This window comes from Branchiostoma belcheri, unplaced genomic scaffold (genome assembly GCF_001625305.1).
Source record: "Branchiostoma belcheri isolate BF01 breed outbred unplaced genomic scaffold, Haploidv18h27 scaffold55, whole genome shotgun sequence".
In the NCBI taxonomy this organism is placed as follows: Eukaryota; Metazoa; Chordata; class Leptocardii; order Amphioxiformes; family Branchiostomatidae; genus Branchiostoma; species Branchiostoma belcheri.
Window position 1 is genome coordinate 151,003 of NW_017804187.1, and position 18,126 is coordinate 169,128.

Sequence of the window (18,126 nt, forward strand, 5' to 3'; positions counted from 1 at the left end):
AGGCATGACGTCACCAGGTGTCGGCAGGTGAGGCATGACGTCACCAGGTGTGTCCGTACCTGCTGGACCGGTCCTGCTAAGACGTTGTGCAGGTAATTACCGGGGATTAGGACCTCCAGGAGCCGGCTTCAGTCTCGCCTGAAACTCTCTTGGATAAACAAGCGGGTATTTTTCTTTGGGGGGGGGGTCTTTCTTAAGAGTTTGTAAACCCTGATTTTAGCACTCTGAAACTTAGTCGTGTTCATGTTAGCATAATTATAGTCTTAATTCACCACATTCTGTACTCATTGTTTTGTCACTGTTTGCATTGGTCGTCGAGCACGAACTTGCAATAAAGAACTCAATGACTTTGTAAGATTGAATCCTAAAGTGTTGTTTTCGATCGCGTATTTTATTATTATTATTAGAAAAAGTACATTAAACATCATATCTTGCTACAAACACAGCGAAGAAACTAGAAGTCCCCTAACTATGGAACCAGAAATGACAGACACGAACATCGTCACCCGAAAGTTTCTGGCACCTGCTGGCCTTTTTTTTATTTATGACATTTATTCCAACATTTCATGACTAGGTATGGTGACGGCACACTCAAGTTATATCAACTTATTTTATGCCGTCACCAACACAGAGCACTAATACAGAACTACAGGATACTCATTGTCACTTGAGTTAAGTGAGGATAGTTATGTAAAGTGCCTTTCCCAAGGGCACAAGATCGGTGGCATGTCAGGACTCGAACCCGGGACCTCTTGGTTCCGAGTCGAGCAGGCCGATTTGAGTATCAGACAACTGAAACAGACAAACAAACTTTTCCTCGGTGACTGAGCGTGAATCTAAAGGAGGACATGATCCATTGTTAATGGTGCAGGGCAGACAGATACAGTCCGTGGTTTCTCTATACAGACCAGAACAAACAACAATCGGAGGTGTGTGGAGTGTTCGCCTCGGGAACCAAGAGGTCCCGGGTTCGAACCCTGCCATGCCACTGTTCTTGTGTCCTTGGGAAAGGCACTTTACACGAATTTACTCAGGTGTAAATGAGTATGTCTGTTGTTCATGCGTTTGTCTGCGTTGGTTGCCGGCACAAAAATAGGTTGGAAAAACTTGATTGTGTTGTCGCCATGTCTTGTGATAAATGTTGGAAGGGAAAAAATACACAATCGCCATCCTACCGCTCTGGTCCTGTCAACATGCTTATCTCCAAGCAGATGTGGGGAGTAAGATCGGACTGTTTTCTCACTGGCGGTCGAGCTTCAAGTGGTACATGGTGAGTCACCTGTTAGAGTGAGTTCTCTTGTCAGAAAACGTTACTCCAAACGTCTGCTTGGAAATTAAAGACACGTAGCCACACAGGCAAGAAGCCGAGTCATAAGGGGCGGACAGGTACAGGTACCGACTGTAACGTTACACCCGACCTAGGGGTCCTACATGTACAGGTACCGACTGTAACGTTACACCTGGAATTGCTTCAGACTGTAAACTTCCCACTGGGACAGGTTAAAACTTTAAGCTTGTTTTCTTTTCGGCAATAGAGTGGGGTGGTGGCCTGGTTAGTCTCCTGGTTTAAAGACTGGATGATTTTGCCAAATAGAGAGAATAATTTGACAGGAGGTTTAGACACCACAGGTTGTCGTAGTGCTTTAGACACCATAGGTTTTTCGTGCGTTGGTCAGGTTTTTCGTGCGTTGGTACGGGAATGTAATTTACAGATCTAACTCGCCGTGCGTGCGGGACTGAGGGTGATCGCGTGATGTTTCCGACCAGAAGGCTTCGTCACAACCCAGCTACAGGTCACATCAACCGACAAAACTGCGGGTACTGCCATGCATGCACAGCCAAGTACTACTACTAGGGACACAGAGAATCATAGAAAACAAACCCGACCGAAAAGCTCTTGTTGGAGAAAAGACCCGCCATACAGTCACTATGACATCACGGCAGCCACTCCCAGTTGGAACACTGTGTAATTTATGTGGCATAGATTTGTGCTAATAGCATTTTATTCAGAAAAGACATGTTCATGAGAATGAACCGATACGTAAAGAACAGGCCTAGGACCAACCCTCAAGACTCACGAGTGACTCATACCTTATACAGTCTCTGCGTCAACACCTTGAAAATGTGATATCATAGTCACCTGTTTAAAAAAGTGCTATGTCAGTCCTCTTACAATGAAAGTTAACCACAACCAACTTCCTGTAGACCTTATTATAGCCTAAAACTTGACACTCGGATATGGACAGACACGTAAGGCCCGTATGGGTATACAGAATCGTGCCTATGCCCAACTTACCGTGCACGTGGTTAAGGTTAGGATCAGGCACGGTTCTGGAAAGTCCGTGCGTATCCAGAACCGTACTACTCGGGCATGGGTCTACAAAATGGCTACTTCACGACCTCAATGATTGTTGATATGAAAGTCTTGGGTAGGATTTGATTCAAATGCCGGTCCACAGACCCTTTTTAGTCGAAATGGAAGGCACAAGATATTTATAATAACAAGATGATTTAGGAAGGCTTTTTAAACTGCAGTCTCCAACACACACACAAAATATCAAATGGGACGTACCAAAATTTTCATAATGAATTCTGCTAACACAGATGACCTTTTATCTAACAGAATGGGGTCGGGGTGACATTTCTGAAGAATGGTAATTATGACGAATCCCCGCCCCAAGGTTATAGTTTTGCCACAGTGTTAGTATTACTCATCGCTGACTAAGGCCAAACAATCGCCCTAGGAACAGTGCAGATGACGGTATTTCGTCATATTTCTCTCTGGCCGGCCAACCCCCTGATATAGTATTCCCTTTATTTTAATTTGGCCAATTTCAACTATTTTTCGAGCGATCCGCGGTGCCTGATAAAGGCTAGCAAAGAACACAGAAGGGTATCAGGGTAAGATTACAGACTTACAGCACAGCATCTGGGTCAAGCTACTGAGCGTAGCTTGTTCTCTGTCGGCGGATTACACGTTAAGTCTTTCGTTCTGAAGGGACAGTGAAGTGGTTCGGATTAACAACAACAATACAGGCCCCGTCCTGTTTTCGTAACAGTTTGTGCAGGCAAAAGATTTTTCATCCGATTTGTTCGGATGCCATATATAGATTCTGTTGCTATATTAACACACCTGTTTTGCCCAAGGACTTAAGGATGTTAGCCTCCGTAGCAGGCTTATAGAACATGGGGGTTTGGTGGTCTTCGGCTGTTTTCTAGATCTGATTAGCCCAGTTCGGGGGTAATTCAACCAGGCCGGCTATGTTGTCTATATGCAATCAGAAAATAGCACATAAAAGCTCCCAAAGACCCTGAAGACCCCCAAAAGCCCCAGTTTTTGGCATGCTATGGAGGCTATAAGGATGTAATGTCCTTGTCTTGCGGTAACACAGAACCCTGGTCGGTTTTATTTCCGGATGTAACATGGCCCGTTTTTAATTGGGGTATAACAAAATCAAGAAAGAAGGAAAACTAGAAAAGAGACTCTGTAACACTATACTAGTACATGTGTACATGTGTACAGTAACCGTTCGGTTTTACTTGTGGTTATGAATGTCAACCAGATTTCAGCGTTGTGTCACAGACAGAGAACAGTAACTTTCTCCACTTTGTTCATTGTTGTAGGAGCTTACGGTGTTTGTTTGAACACCTTGGAGGAAGTCACAATACGCCGGCTCTGGTCTTAGACTGGCCTTGGTGTATGTCCTGAGGTGTAACGTTACAACTACAGTAGCCTGAAGCACAACAATGGCTTACCTGTCCTCCATAACACTTAACTAGCACATGTACAGTAACCGTCCAGTCGGTTTTGTGGACTTCCTTGTATCTATTCTGTACTTATGAAAGTCCTTAAAATGTGAGCTTACTGTTTGTTTACACCCCTTAAATTTAGTCCCAGACTGGCCTTGGTGTAGGTGTAACGTTACTACTACAGTATTCAATTGAAACAGTCCGAGCACCTATAGCTTACCTCCCGATGCCGTCTGTAACACTATATACTATCACAGACTGGTCATACTTATATATACTTATTATGCGAACTTAGTGCATGTTTACACGCCTTGAACGGGTAGCCACAAGAAGCGGTGCCTAGTTAACCCTACCTAGACCGGGGGGGGGCTAAAAGTGCCCGCGGCAACTTTGATGTCACCTAGCGTCTGAACGGCTAGCCGTAGAACGACCAAACTTGGTGACTTTTCCTAAAATATTGTTGGCAACAATTCTCTATCATTGGAATAAGATAATAATTTTTTGTGTTGCCATGGCAACGGGTTTCTGACAGGCATTTTTTGCTAAATTTAGTACTTTTTGTTTCAACAATAGAATTTTATGGGTTTTATGTCAAGTTACTCATGGTTTCTAATATTAATAACATCCCATAAAATTTTATGTAAATTTTATCATTAAATATGCATAATTTATGCTAATTTTATGACGTCATTGGCCAAAATCCAAGATGGCGGACCATATCATTAGAACAGGTATATACGGGTTATTTTCATTAAAATTTCATCAATACTTCCATTTCTTTTTACAAAAAAGGTTTAAATGAAGGTGTTTAGTATGTTTACAATGTATTTTAGGCTTTATCATGAAAAAAAAACTATTTTTGAAAATTCAAGATTGATGATCCAAGATGGCGGATATCTTAAATATGCATGACGTCATTTTATGACGTCACCGGTGTTGCTATGGGCAACATAAGACTTAGTACACACTAATATTCTGTCATAAACACTTTTGGTAAAGTTATGTTGTATACCAGGGAGGTTTTCAGGGAAGAACCTATTTAGACGGTTTTGGCCAATAAAATCACATTAATGACGTCATAATGACGTCATATTACGTCATAACGACATAAAAATTGTAGATATGATAAATTTTCACTAGTACACCATTCTCTGAAAATTTGGTGGTCATACGACATACCGTTCGCGAGTTCTTAGGGGGGGGTCAAAAGAGCCCCCGCCGGTCCCCCCATGTCAAAAAAAGCCCGGTCTAGGTAGGGTTAAGACTGGCCTTGGTGTAGGTGTAACGTTACTACAACAGTAGCCTTAACAGTAGCACCTATAGCTTACCTGCCGCCGAGCCCGTTCCTCCCACGATCAGAATCACCGCGAACCCCAGCAGGCTGTACGGGGCAGGGGCGTCCCTCCTCCCGCCCATGGTGTGCCGTGTGTCCGGTGGGGTTAGAGGCGAGGGAACATGGAGGAAGGACCGGGAAATGCGGGTTTGGAGTCTGTCAGCACTGCTGTGCCCTCACAGGAAACTGGCTGCTTCGCGGTACGTGACGTCACGCATGATTGACAGCCGAGCCGCACGACAGGACAGGTAGGACGACCTGAGGGGACTGTTCCAACTCGACTCAATCGCAGGGGTGAGCCAGCCCCCACCAGGCCTTTCTATGGGAATACGGATCGTAGAATTCGGCAAAAAGAGTAAAATTGGCCAAGGGAGTCCGGCCGCGAGGAGGTAGTTTCTTTCCCTCCGAAGCGCGGCCAGTCAAACCTACAAGGTGGCCAAACTCCCCTGGCAAATATTCTCATATTATAGCTAGCGTAGTTAGTCTGGTGTTGTCATGATATCTACAAGTAGAATGCGACTTAAGTAAATTTTTAGAAGCCTTGGAATGTTCAATGTTGTGGCTTGGCGCCATCTTACATACTTGACCGATCAGTCATCGCTGTTGACACAGCAGATTGCACAATGGAAGGTCTTTGGGGCAAAATTGTTGTGAAACCTTTAGAAAATAGCCATAGGGGGAGGCTACGTGTCACTTTTACGTACAGCGTAATCAGCTGTTTCAATGCCATGTAAGTCGTAGCCGGACCGCTAAAATTTAACGTTGAGACTTGAGTGATCGATGCATCCTACTAATGGCATCGTGTGCTTTGCTGTGACCTTTTTAAAAGATAATGACCCAACTGTTTGTACAATGTAAGGTCTTTGGGCAAAATTGTTTGTGAAACCTTTAGAAAAGGGCGTGGATGTTCGCCGTAGTAAATAACTACTTAATCCCCGCTTTCAGTCGAGGCTGCTGTAACAGCGTTGAATAAATCTATTTTTACGTCTTTCAAGTTTCTTACAGATCACCTGAGGACAAACCCGCATGTATCACGTCTGTACAATTTTTGAGACAACACTCAACAGGAGGTGCACAGCCTGTAATACTTGAACCAGACGGAGCAAATGAGCCACTTCTCCAGGATTAAAACGAACAGAAATGCATCTCAATCCTGCTTTTAATATCAGCTGCAGTTCAAGTGATCTCCGCAAGACGGCAGGTTTGAAAAGGCAGGAACCGAAAAATGACTCGGTTTTTCAGAACTCTCGTTACCAAAGGCACTGTTGTTGACCCTGTTTCTCACATATTTTATACAAATAGAAGATTCTGTTTGACTAAAATTTTGTGAATGATTGTTCTTTATGTGTGCCTGTGTTGTATTATATTATTCATGTATTTTGTTATTTGTTGATTATGCTATACAACAAAAATCCAGGTGAAACCATAATGGCTTTGTCCTGATATGTATAGAGTATTATTACTGTGTTATTAGTTCCCTGTAATGTCAAGGCAATTCATAACGTGCACACGTGTCTGTGTATTTGTGTTACGTTGATGGTTGCTTGAATAAGGAAAAAAAAGTCTTCTTTTATAGGTGTCATTTCCTCTGAACTCCAGTGTCTGCGCAAGAAATAACAATAAAGATTAATCCATACGTAAATCAGTACATCTTCAGACAGTTTTATTTTTATTCCTTTGATTTTTTTATCCACAAATCCTCATGGCCTGCTCTTTGCTTATTGCTCTTCTAGCTACATTGTGTACATCATCAGGTCTTCTTCCAACTACAAACAAAACATCCGTGAAGATTACAAACAAAACAGTGACGTTTGAGTAGAGTCAGCAGACTATGGTGTGTTCTACACTACATGTACCTCTATTCACAACAGACCAGCAAACTGGTACCACAAAACCCCCTCCCACCAATACCCCCTCCCCACCATACCCCCCCTCGGCACATACCCCCCAACTTTACAACAGTAATTGGCAGAACAGTCTACAGAACAAAACTATCGGATTACACGTGGACGTAACAACTTCAGTAAGGTGACACCCGTAACTTCTAGCATGGTCCCCTGCTTCATTCGTCCGCCGCCTGCTTCATTCCTTCTGTCCGTTCTCCGTGGGGGGTGTCTCCATCTCCTCCTCCTTGACCTCTGCCAAGGTTGGCTTGGGCAGCGTGACCTTGATTGACCCCACGGTTTCCTCCAGGTGCGCCCGCGTCTTGTCCAGACAGTCCTTGTAGGCTCCGCATGTCTTCTCTACGTCTTGTAGCGTCTTGGAGGTGTCGGCCAGCTTCTTCTTCACGTCCTTCAGCTCCGAGGCCAGCGTCTTGGTCGTCTCCTCGCTGGAGGACGTCATCGCCCGCAGAACATCTGTCAATCACAACAAAGGTTAGCTGTCAATGAAACACAGGCTAGCTGTCAATCAAACACAGGCTAGCTGTCAATCAAATTTCATCTGTCAATCATCAATGTTCATCTGTCAATCACATAAAAGGTAATTTCTTAAATTTCTCTTCTGTTCACATGATAATATCTCCATGTTTCCAACGTCTGTTAGAAATAAATACACAAACAACACTACTTTGTCGACACTGTTTTCCACAGCCACTCTGTCCATCTCGCTGAGCTCACTTACAAACAAACAAACAAAGAGCTCACCCAGGTCGGCCTGCTGGTCCCTGACCTTGTCCTCCACGGCGACCCTGTCCCGTTCGGAGCGCTCGAGGCGGGACAGCAGGTTGGCGATGTCGATAGTCGCGCCCTTGTACAGCACCATCCCCGCAGACGTCTCCCCGACGGACTCCTTAACCTTCACATCCTCCGTCTTCACCTTCACGTCCAGGTAGCTGTTGTTACCTAGCAACGGGAACATAGGAGATTTGAGATGGCAACACTAGAATAGAACTTGTTGAAGTTAAAAATTTTGATCCAACACAAAAAGTTCTCTCATCTAGAGCTTTTGACCAGTCACTCTGGTCTTCCTCAGTAGACTGACCCAGTGAAGCTTGTCACATGGCTTCTTTGAAGTGTGACATCAATACTGTGTCAGTCTACTGAGGAAGACCAGAGTGACTGGTCGAAAGCTCTAGGTGAGAGAATTTCTTTTGTGTTGGATCTTGAGTTCTAACTTTTAACATGTAACTGCCAAAACAGATGAACTTTTATGATAACACTAGTAATTGTTTACACAAGTTGTAGAAAGAGAGAAGAGCATTTGTCTACACACATACAGAGACAGGATACTATCCTCTCGGTAGATATGGGTAACCCCAACCACAGCCAGCCAACCTTTGACCTTAAGACCTTTAACCCCTGCCCCTTGACCTACCGACGGCGAGCTCCTGGTCCTCAGGCATGCTGGGAAGGCTGTCGGCGGGTTTGTCCTTGTCGGCAGCGGGTCGGTCGGTCAGCTTCCGGTACGACAGAGAGTCTCGGGTTACAACTTTCTGCACCAGCTTTCGGATCTGTGGACGCAGGAAAACTCCAAGTTAGAAACTAGAAAGGTAACATTTGTGAAGTACATGCATATCGTTTACCTTGACATTTATCGTTACCTTTAAACAAAACGTTTACCTTTACCTAGCTGGTGTGTTACGCCGAAGGGCGGTTATACCGGCTATACCGATACAGATACAGACATGGTCTAGCCTAACGAACTACTACTCTGTTTATTGTTACACATTCAAATATATGGTGACCAGCCCCTCCAACTGTCTTGCTTGCTTCATGTCAAAGAGGGCCCCCTACCTGTGCCCTAGATAACTGCAGGCCAATGGTGTGCATGATCTCCTCCAGGTCTCGGTCCAGCAGGTAGCCGCAGTGGCTCTGGTCGAAGTACACAAAGGCCAGCAGAAGCTCCTTATCCAGCGTGAACTCCTTCTGTCGCTCACGGCTGTGCCGATCCTTCTCTCGAGACGACTTCCTCTTCTCCTTCCCGCGCTTCTCCTCCTTGTCCTTCTTGTCTTTATCTGGGGGAGAAAAGATTAAGATGTTAAAGTGATCGCAAATCAGTATATTTACAGCCCACACGGGGGAACTACTCACTTAAATACCAGCCTATCAACACACACACAGACACCTACAGATTTTCATTCTTTCCCCGCACAGTGGAACTCCCTGCCTGGCTCGATGGTCACGACTCCCACTGTTGAGTCTTTTTGAGCCGCCTAAGCCCCAGGGTTATATGGGGGTATTTATGATGATGATTTATGATGATTTAAATGAGCAGTAGAGCAACTCTTCCTTAAGTCCTGACAGATGCTATGTACAATATACATGTACGAGGTTGTTGTAACGGGATTCCCAAAGCTCTTTATGTCAGGATTCTTTGAATTTCATTTTCTTAGGGATTTTGTGTTAAGTCTTCACCTTTCTCCTCTCCCTCCTTGTCATCCTTGTCTTCATCTTCTTCTTCATCTTCTGAGCTGTCGTCTCCCTCCTCCTCCTCTTCCTCCTCATCCTCCTCCCCATCCTTCTTATCATCATCCTTCTCCTTCTTCACTTCCTGAGGAGGGAAAAATGTAAAAAAAAAATCAGCTTTTCTTCTGACATGCTACACCTCATGAGGGAAACACGGACAAACAAGACAAAATTAGACTTTCCTTCTGACATGCTTCATTTCCTGATGTAGGAAACATGAATAGAAAAGACAAAAATCAGTCTTTCCTTCTGACATGTTAGCAACAATCATATACTAAATGGTGTGAAAATTACAGCACCTTTTCCTTCTTTTTTATCTTTATTTCATTATTTGGCTTCTCCATTGGGACAAAACCCAAATGAAGGGGGAGACAAAACAGGGGACTGTTCGCCTCTACCCGTTGTATCCACTTCTGAGATGTTAGTAATAATCGGATACAAAATGGTGTTGAAAATTACAGTACAGGTCATGAAAGGTGTTCAATTCTCGTTCTCCTATTAAACACATTCATGTATAATACATGGTGACCAGCCTCTCCAACTGTCCTGCAACTTGCTACATGACATAACCCAACACCACAGTGTGTCTGCTTCAGAACCAGTAACCATGGTGACAGACGTCTGGTCCAGGTCATTGACCTTATTCATTTAGAGAAGTAGAAACAAAAACAGAACAAAAACAGTAGAAGAAGAAACACCAAAATCTGGAAACCCACTTTTTCTTCCTCATCAGTTTTCCTCCTCTTGGGTTTGGGCTCCTCTGAGTCCTCTCCATCCTCCTTCTTTTCTTCCTTCTCTTCCTTGTCTTCTTTTTTCTTCTCTTCTTTCTTCTCCTCCTTCTTGCTGTCCTTGTCCTTCTTGTCCTGGAAGATAGGGGGCGTATGTGAGATACAGATTAACAGAGCAACCAGCAATAATGATGGACTATTGTGGTATCAAGTTGTAACAATTGTCCACAAACTGTCTTACATTCTTTGAAGTACCATGTAGCATCATTGAAGAGCAGAGAAATTTAAACATGGCGCTAGGAGGAACCTTCTCTTTAAAACATCTTAATATTTGGACAAACTGACAGGCAAGAAAACTATCTTGCAGGAAAACTTGTCTGGCTCAGGCTGAGCCTTGGATCACAACTAACTTTTGTGAATATCCTGAGATGATAACTTAAGGTTATTAACACCTGACACCTTCACCTGTCGTACCTTTTTGTCCTTCTTGTCTTCCTTCTTAGGCTCAGGTGCCACCATCAGAGCTCGGTAGATCTTAAAGGCGAAGTCTCGCTGCAGCATCTCATTCAGCAGCTCCGCAAACAGGGACACCTGAGAGGGAAGAGCGGGACAGCAGAACTTCAACATAGAGAGAAACTGAGACCGTAAAATAGAACCCACTTGTCAGAGAACTAGGAGTAGATCTTGGGCTCTTGTGTGTCCTGAATCAAAAGTGGTTCCAATGTTCCATAACATGATGGCAAGAAACAGTGAAGATGGAAGAAACGATGCTGTCCCACCTCGAAGGAGTGCTCCTTGTTGTCCTCCACCCTGTAGTCCAGCAGCACGCTGAGAGACATCACGGCACAGTCAAACTTCCCGCCTTTAGCGGTGGGGGAGGGGTGCACGATGATGGCGGGATTCTCGGGAAGCGTGTAGCGCCGCTCGCGGGTCTTACGCTCTCGTTCCTCCTCCTGCTTCTTACGCTCCTCTTCCTAAAACAAGGGCGGAAAAATAACAAAAGTCAGAAACAGGTGGGTTGTCAGGCAGGTCAGGTAAGGCATGTATCAAGGGGTAACAGAGGAGGGAAAGTAAATGGAGGAAAACTAATTCCTGTTCCTCCTCCTGCTTCTTAAACTCCTCTTCCTAAAACAAAAAATAACGTAAGTCAGGAGTGGGTCAGAGGTCACAGGTCAGACAGGGATTGGAGGGTCACAGGTCAAAGTTCTAAGGGCCAAAGGTCAGGCACAGAAGTAAAAATATATGAAAGAAAAAACATCCAAATACAGCATTTCAACATTTCAACAATTGAAAGCAGCTAAGAATGCATGCCATTTTTCAAATGCACGTTCCTTTTAGGTAGGGAAAAGTTGAGATTATCTGATCTTTAAGGATGATGCAGGAGTCTTACCTCTTTCTTCTCCTTGTCTTCCTCCACCTCCTCCTCCTTCTCCTCCTCTTCCTCTTCCTTAGCCTCGTCTTTAGCCTCCTTCTCCTCCTCCTCCTTCTCCACCTCCATCTTCAGCGCCTTCGTCAGACGCGCGATCAGCTGCGACTTCAGACCCTTCGAGTTCAGCCCACGGGCCTCTAACTCTGCTCTCAACTCATTAACCTGCAGGGAAACACACATGTACGTCAGAGATGGCAGACTTCACCCCTTATCCATGTTGCTTTGCCATCCTTCAGGTCTCCTAAACAGAACCAGCAGCTGAGGTTATGGCTACTAACAATCTAATTGTTCCTGGTGATGATGATCCGCTCCCATTTTTCTATTGGTTGTCTAACCTTCATCAACAGACCTGATATAGGGATTTTCTTTTACACAAACAATAGTTCCTTTTACCTTGCTTACGTTTTTGTGTCTATCTGACACCTTCCTTCCTCAGAGCTTCTGACTGGAGTTCTGCTTCTTCTTCTATACTGGTTGTGTAAAAGAAAATCCCTGTATCCTATGCTCTACCAACCTGATGAAACTATTTGGGGAAGACCTGGAGTAAAGGAGGACTTCCACCACTTGAACCTACATAATGTCAACCCACAGGATAGGGGCAAGTGGCAGGCTGCCATCAAGCCTCAGTATTGCAGTGCAAGCATGTCTAACCCTTGGGAGACGGGGAACAACAGACGATAAACCAGATTATCTGAATCTAAATCTGAAAAACATGGCGTTTTCTCACCTTCATGGTCTTGGGGTCGAGCTCCGTGTGATGCGTCGGCGCCTTCTTCCCGCCGTCATCGTCGCCCCCTTCCTCCTCCTCCTGGTATTGCAGGGAGAGAAACAGCGGTATGAGACCCTGCGAGCGGCGGCGGGAGGGGGGCAGTTTTATCCGGACTAAAGCTATGCTACACGAGCTTCGCTTTCGTGTCCAAAAAACGGGAGACAACAAGAAGCCGGGGTTTGGCGTTTGGTTGGACAGACAAGTCAGCTGAATTTCTCCGTTAGGAGCTCGTAAGGAACTCACAAGTTTTCCTAAGGGAGGGGGAAGCACTCGGATTACACCGTGTCTTAAGCACGTAATTATCCTGCTGTAGCTCCACAAGTTAACAAAGTACACGTCACCTTTACTCAGCTCTGTAAGACTTTCTGTAAGAACAAAGAGTAATTAAACGTGTGGCGAGTCAGTGTGTGGTTTTAGTCGTGTGTGATAAAATGGCTCGTTGGTTTCTAAAAAACTATCGGTAACTTTTCTGGCAGGTTTTTAGTCTGCCAACGACAGCGACATGCATCCAAATGCACGGTGGGAATTTCGGGGTTGTAATTTCTTCCTAGTGGACAACAAAGGTCAGAGGTCAAAGGGTCGTCTCCATGGCAGCATGAAGTTAAAGGTCATTCCATCATTGTAGCAAGGTCGTTTGTAACAAGGTGGCAGGAACAATAAATAGTAGTAATGGTAAATAACAACAACAATAACAACAAGGCTAGTCGGTGTGTGTGTGTGCATGCGGCTATGTGTCTACCGGCACCCTCAGGGTGGGAGGGGGGCAGTAGGTTGATACAGGTGGTGTGTGTAGGGTTGTGTGGTGTCTGTGGGTTTGTGTTTGGGTTGTGCAAAAATACGGTGCTGGTCAATGCCTGAGATTCCCCGGCCTCCTCCGCCTTTTCCTCGGCCACCTTGCGTGTCAGCTGGGCTTTGTACCCGGCTGAAACATTGGCCCAATCTAGACGTGGGGGTAAACAATGCCACACGTCCGGCAGGAACAGCACCGAGGTCTCCACTCGCTCAGGAATCGTCTTCCCCTTGTAGGTCTCCGCCGCTCGGTGGTAGCGAACCTCGGCGAACCGGTACCTAGGGGAGCGATTCGTAACGATAGGGGTTATGAGAGGAAACGCCGACAGGACAGTTGTTTGTTTGTTTTTTATTTATTGTTTATAAAGTGGCGACCACACACGAGGGAAAAGTGCTCCGGCTGAGTTAGGTTGGAGTGGAGCAGAGAGGAGAAAATCCACACAAGTTTGCGGACGCTCTTCCAACTCATGGTGGCACAAACCACACAAACAAAAACAGAAAAAAACACAAAAACAAGCAAGCTAAAGTGACCGTTGCCAGGGTAACAAGAGACACAGAAGGAGGTGAAATGGGGTAAAAAATGTCCAAACTCTTACTCAGACCAAACCACCAAAAACCTCTAACTCTAGCATCCAAACTGTTACAAAAAGCCACACAGAAGAAGCTTTGCTTGGTACAACCCTGAAGCAGCTTTACAGAGCAGTCCATTCCAGAATACAACAAGCATCATTCTGTACATGATACGGACTATTTGGGGCACTTATGTACAAATTAACACTCCAATTTTACATTAAAACGTTCACTATAACCCCCCCTACAACTTTTTTTTACAACAGCAAGCCCCCTCCTCCAACTTAATTCTACATATTCATTCCATAACTAAGCTGAACACAATATTCCTCCCGTGTTTGTAACCCTGCAGAAGGCATGTCTGCCGGTTGCCATGGTGATATGTAAATGAGCATGCATGCCCCCCTCCCCCCGAGCCAGACTCACCACTGTGTGCAGTTTTTCAGGTCGATGCCGGTCAGAGCTTTGGTGGTCCTGATCGCCGTCTTGATGAGGACAGACGGGTCCGTGTCCGGGTTCGGTCCGTCTAGTGAGGGGGACCAGGGGCCTCCAATAGCTACTGCCTCGTTCTTACCCTGTCAATGATCAATAAACTATAATCAATAAACAATAAACCATAACCAATACCTTGGTATCAATAACCAACTAATCAATAATCCAAAAAAAAGTCTCAATCTCAAAAATAACACTCAATACATAACCAGACAACACCAACAACCCTCAATCAATAAAAATCAATCAATCATCAATCAACACTTCACCAGTCTTCCTACCAGCCCTCAGTACTTAACCTCTTGATAAATTTTTACTTTCAAGCTGAGTTAGCAAGGAAATAAGTTAGCGAATAAAAACACTAAAAGAACAGTTTAATCACCTTCATGCCGACGAGGAACTGAATGAGTCGAGTTGGATGCTGGAAAGTTTCGCGGACGTCGCTGGCGTCTTCGGCCAGGGCACAGGAGCGGTGGTAGAGTTCTTCTGCTGACGGGCAGGCCATCAACATTACCTATGGGATAAACAACACAATATCATCAGTAACTCTGTAACAACAGACATAACAGCACAGGAGCGGTGATAGAGCTCTTCTGCTGACGGGCAGGCCATCAACATTACCTACAGGTGAAACAACAACATGGAAACTCAGTAACTCTGTAACAACAGACATTACAGCACAGGAGCGATGGTATGTAGTTCTTCTGCTGAGAGGTAGGCCATCAACATCACCCGAAAACTCTTCAACATGAACTGATTTAAGACAGAACCTCTGCGTATCAGTGCCTGTATCTTTATGTCCAGAATCTGAGAGAAAAAGTGTCAGACACTCATTGTATTTCTCCAGGGAGACAAGGAATAACACAGATATATGAAAAAGGAGATTATTTAAGAAAATTCCTTGGCTCTATACAACTTACAAGTGATCTGTGTCTGTCTGTCTCGACGGCCGAGCATAAAACATTTTACGTTTGTACTGTACAAAAGCACACGAGTTTCCTTCCTCTCTTCCAAACAAACCCACCTTAGCGCTGTACAGATGGTCTGCATCAGGCGGCTCTAACACAGTGTCGTTTTTCTTGAGCGGATCCACCTCCTTTTTAAAAAATTACCTTGGCTCAATTCAACTTACAAGTGACTTACTGCTTCTAGTGTTTTCCTTGAGCATAAAACAAACAGTTGTACTGTACAAGTGGTTGGATAACCACACTAGTTCCCTTACCTTAGCGCTGTACAGATGGTCTGCATCAGGAGGCTCTAACACCGTGTCGTTTTTCTCCAGCGGGTCGACTTCTTTGTGCATGATGTGGAAGGAGGAGGGGTTTCCGATCTGGAACGGCCGGTGGAGCGGGAAGGCGCCGGTCCAGCAGAACCGGGCGTGGAAGAAGTCGCTGGGAACGTACATGTTGGCATAGCGACGGCGCAGCTCCGCCACGCTGGCCGCTTTCCTGGGGGGGGGGGGAAACATTTGAGTGCCAGGCAATCTACCTTTGGAACAAACTACCAAGGGTTGGACAAGTTTTCAAAAGTCCACTTACCGTCGGGCAAGTACATGGTCATTCCTACTTGCCCAAATCAACTTTTCAATTGCCCAAAACATACATGACATTTTTATATGCATATTTCATACCAGCAAGGAAATTATAATGCTGCATGCTTTATTTATCAAAATAAAGGTGGTTTGAGACTTGCAATGGATTTTCTGACAAAAGGGTGTAATATAATATCATAATGGCAAAATTCAAATTATACAGAGTAATTTTGCTCCAAACACCATAGCAGCTATACTTCGCATCTAAAAAGTACAGGGGGATATTCACTTGCCCGAACAGTACTTTTACTTGCCCTGGGCAAGTGGGCAATGGGAAACGAGCAAAAACAGTATCTTCAGTAAACATGAAATCCTTACTGATCCAGTGAGAACTTGGCGAAGGTGACCATGTATCGCGGGACGATCCTCCTCCTCTCCCGTCGCGGCGACCGTCGTCGGGGGGAACGGGAGCGTTTCCGTGGCGACCGTGACCTGGGGCGTCGCTCCGAGCGCTCGCGTGACCTTGAGCGGTCCCGTGACCTGTCGCGGCGGTCCCTGTCGTCACGACGACTGATGCGGGGAGGGGGTTCGGGGCGGCGCGCCGGCGCGATTGGACCTCGGGTGGGCGGAGCCAGCAGGCCGGCTGCATGGGGACCGGGTAGTCATGTTTTAAAGTTTTATTCACATTTATTTATTGTGCATGAAACAAAAGGCAAGATGCTTATAAGAATTTCTCCACAAAAACAAATATAGTCCTGCTTTTTTATTCTAATCTGTATTCACATTTTCTTATTGATCATGAATTAAAAAGGCAAGAGGCTTATACTATAGGAAACCCTCTCCTCAAAAACACAAATATGAAACAATGACACTAGACAGGAACAGGAAGTTCCATTAAAATACATTTGGAAAACCCTACAGATTGAGCAACAATCCAATAGCTCATAATCATGATACAGTTGTACTGTAAATTTTTTCCTTTGCAGTGTTTGTATTTTCACATGGGATTTTTGCTGGCAGTCAAACACTGGAAACACGTGATACTAATATAAAGTGTTTCATAAACTAGACGTGCTATTACAGTAGAAACACAAGAAAAAACCGCTTCATAAACTAGAAGTCCCAGACCCTGCTCACGTTTCTGATCCTGTCCCTGCTGCGGTCCCCGGGACCACTTCTGGTGGTGGTGGTTTGCAGGGGGCTGGGTGTGCTGCGACATCAGGGGGGGTATGGAGGAGGGGGTGATGCCGGGACCCCCTGCCTGGTACAGCTGCGGCGCAGGGGGGGTCACCAGGGGGGAGTGGCCAGCGCTCACAGGGGGGTTCTTCAGAAGGGGCTGCGTCTGCAGGGAAACAACCTAATATAATTGATCGATCAATCAATCAATCAATCAGTTAATCAATCAACCAATCAATCAATTCCTTTTTTTCAGCATTGGCTGTGTCTGAAGGGTGATCAATCAATCAATCAATAATTATTCAAACAACTCGCAGACAAAAGTCTGAATTAAGGAAGGCGTTACTCATGTTCATGTTATTACGTTTAATAAAACATGTTCAAATGCATGAAAAACACTTGTACTGTACTTACCTGGTTGGGCAGCACCTGTATCCGGGTGGCGTTCCACTTGAAGGGCATGTTGGCGTTGTAGGTGGCCTCAACAAGCACCCGGTCTCCCACCTGGGGGGTCTTGCCCTTACACACACTGGAACAGGACGGAAGAACAACAACATGGTCTGTCACAGATACAAACTTGCCATAAATGTTCCAATTAGATAAATGTAGGCCAGTTTGACAAACTTTGGCCTCCCTTGCACAGACATGTATCATGAATAGATCTTTTTTCTTCTTATTGTAATCTTTAAATAAACAATTGATGTTGTCTTATTATGCTCCGACTTTAGTGACCTTGGAACTTTCATATTGTAACCTACGACCTGCCCACCTTAACCCCTGACCTCTGACCTACCTGAGCTGGAAGAAGACATCCTCATACACAAATCCGAAGTTGTTGTGCAGCTTGGTGATGGAGTAACCTATGACCTGTGACCTGCCTACCTTGACCCATGACCTGCCCACCTTAACCCCTGACCTACCTGAGCTGGAAGAAGACGTCCTCGTCCACGAAGCCGAAGTTGTCATGCAGTTTTGTGACAGAGCCGGTGAAGACACGCTGCTTGGGCTGCTGCTGCTGCTGCTGTGCTGCGCGGGGCGTCGGGTAACTCACCGTCAGCTGCGACCCCTGACCCATCTGTGGGGCGCCCCCTGGCACAGGCTGCTGTACTGCAGACAGCGTGGTGGGATGGCCAGGCCGGGCTGGGGGGGGGGG

The 18,126-nt window shown here is 45.4% G+C and overlaps 2 protein-coding genes across 2 annotated transcripts in view; both read right to left on the reverse strand.

Moving 5' to 3' along the window:
* The window catches only part of LOC109481380, a 7,318-nt gene extending 1,990 nt beyond the window's left edge, over positions 1 to 5,328 (reverse strand). Inside the window, exon 1 of the mRNA XM_019783933.1 lies at positions 5,079 to 5,328. Coding sequence (XP_019639492.1) covers positions 5,079 to 5,166 — 88 coding nt within the window. The 5' untranslated portion in view covers positions 5,167 to 5,328. The remainder of the gene's footprint in view (positions 1 to 5,078) is intronic.
* Positions 5,329 to 7,031: 1,703 nt separating this feature from the next.
* The window catches only part of LOC109481397 (cell division cycle and apoptosis regulator protein 1-like), a 15,589-nt gene continuing 4,494 nt past the window's right edge, over positions 7,032 to 18,126 (reverse strand). Inside the window, exons 6-23 of the mRNA XM_019783956.1 lie at positions 17,894 to 18,113; positions 17,388 to 17,502; positions 16,935 to 17,154; positions 16,176 to 16,440; positions 15,489 to 15,714; positions 14,649 to 14,780; positions 14,201 to 14,349; positions 13,270 to 13,483; positions 12,374 to 12,454; positions 11,608 to 11,808; positions 10,997 to 11,191; positions 10,692 to 10,808; positions 10,206 to 10,352; positions 9,439 to 9,574; positions 8,818 to 9,038; positions 8,399 to 8,534; positions 7,729 to 7,926; positions 7,032 to 7,440 (exon numbers count right to left, since the gene is read on the reverse strand). Coding sequence (XP_019639515.1) covers positions 7,166 to 7,440; positions 7,729 to 7,926; positions 8,399 to 8,534; positions 8,818 to 9,038; positions 9,439 to 9,574; positions 10,206 to 10,352; positions 10,692 to 10,808; positions 10,997 to 11,191; positions 11,608 to 11,808; positions 12,374 to 12,454; positions 13,270 to 13,483; positions 14,201 to 14,349; positions 14,649 to 14,780; positions 15,489 to 15,714; positions 16,176 to 16,440; positions 16,935 to 17,154; positions 17,388 to 17,502; positions 17,894 to 18,048 — 3,183 coding nt within the window. The 5' untranslated portion in view covers positions 18,049 to 18,113 and the 3' untranslated portion in view covers positions 7,032 to 7,165. The remainder of the gene's footprint in view (positions 7,441 to 7,728; positions 7,927 to 8,398; positions 8,535 to 8,817; positions 9,039 to 9,438; positions 9,575 to 10,205; positions 10,353 to 10,691; positions 10,809 to 10,996; positions 11,192 to 11,607; positions 11,809 to 12,373; positions 12,455 to 13,269; positions 13,484 to 14,200; positions 14,350 to 14,648; positions 14,781 to 15,488; positions 15,715 to 16,175; positions 16,441 to 16,934; positions 17,155 to 17,387; positions 17,503 to 17,893; positions 18,114 to 18,126) is intronic.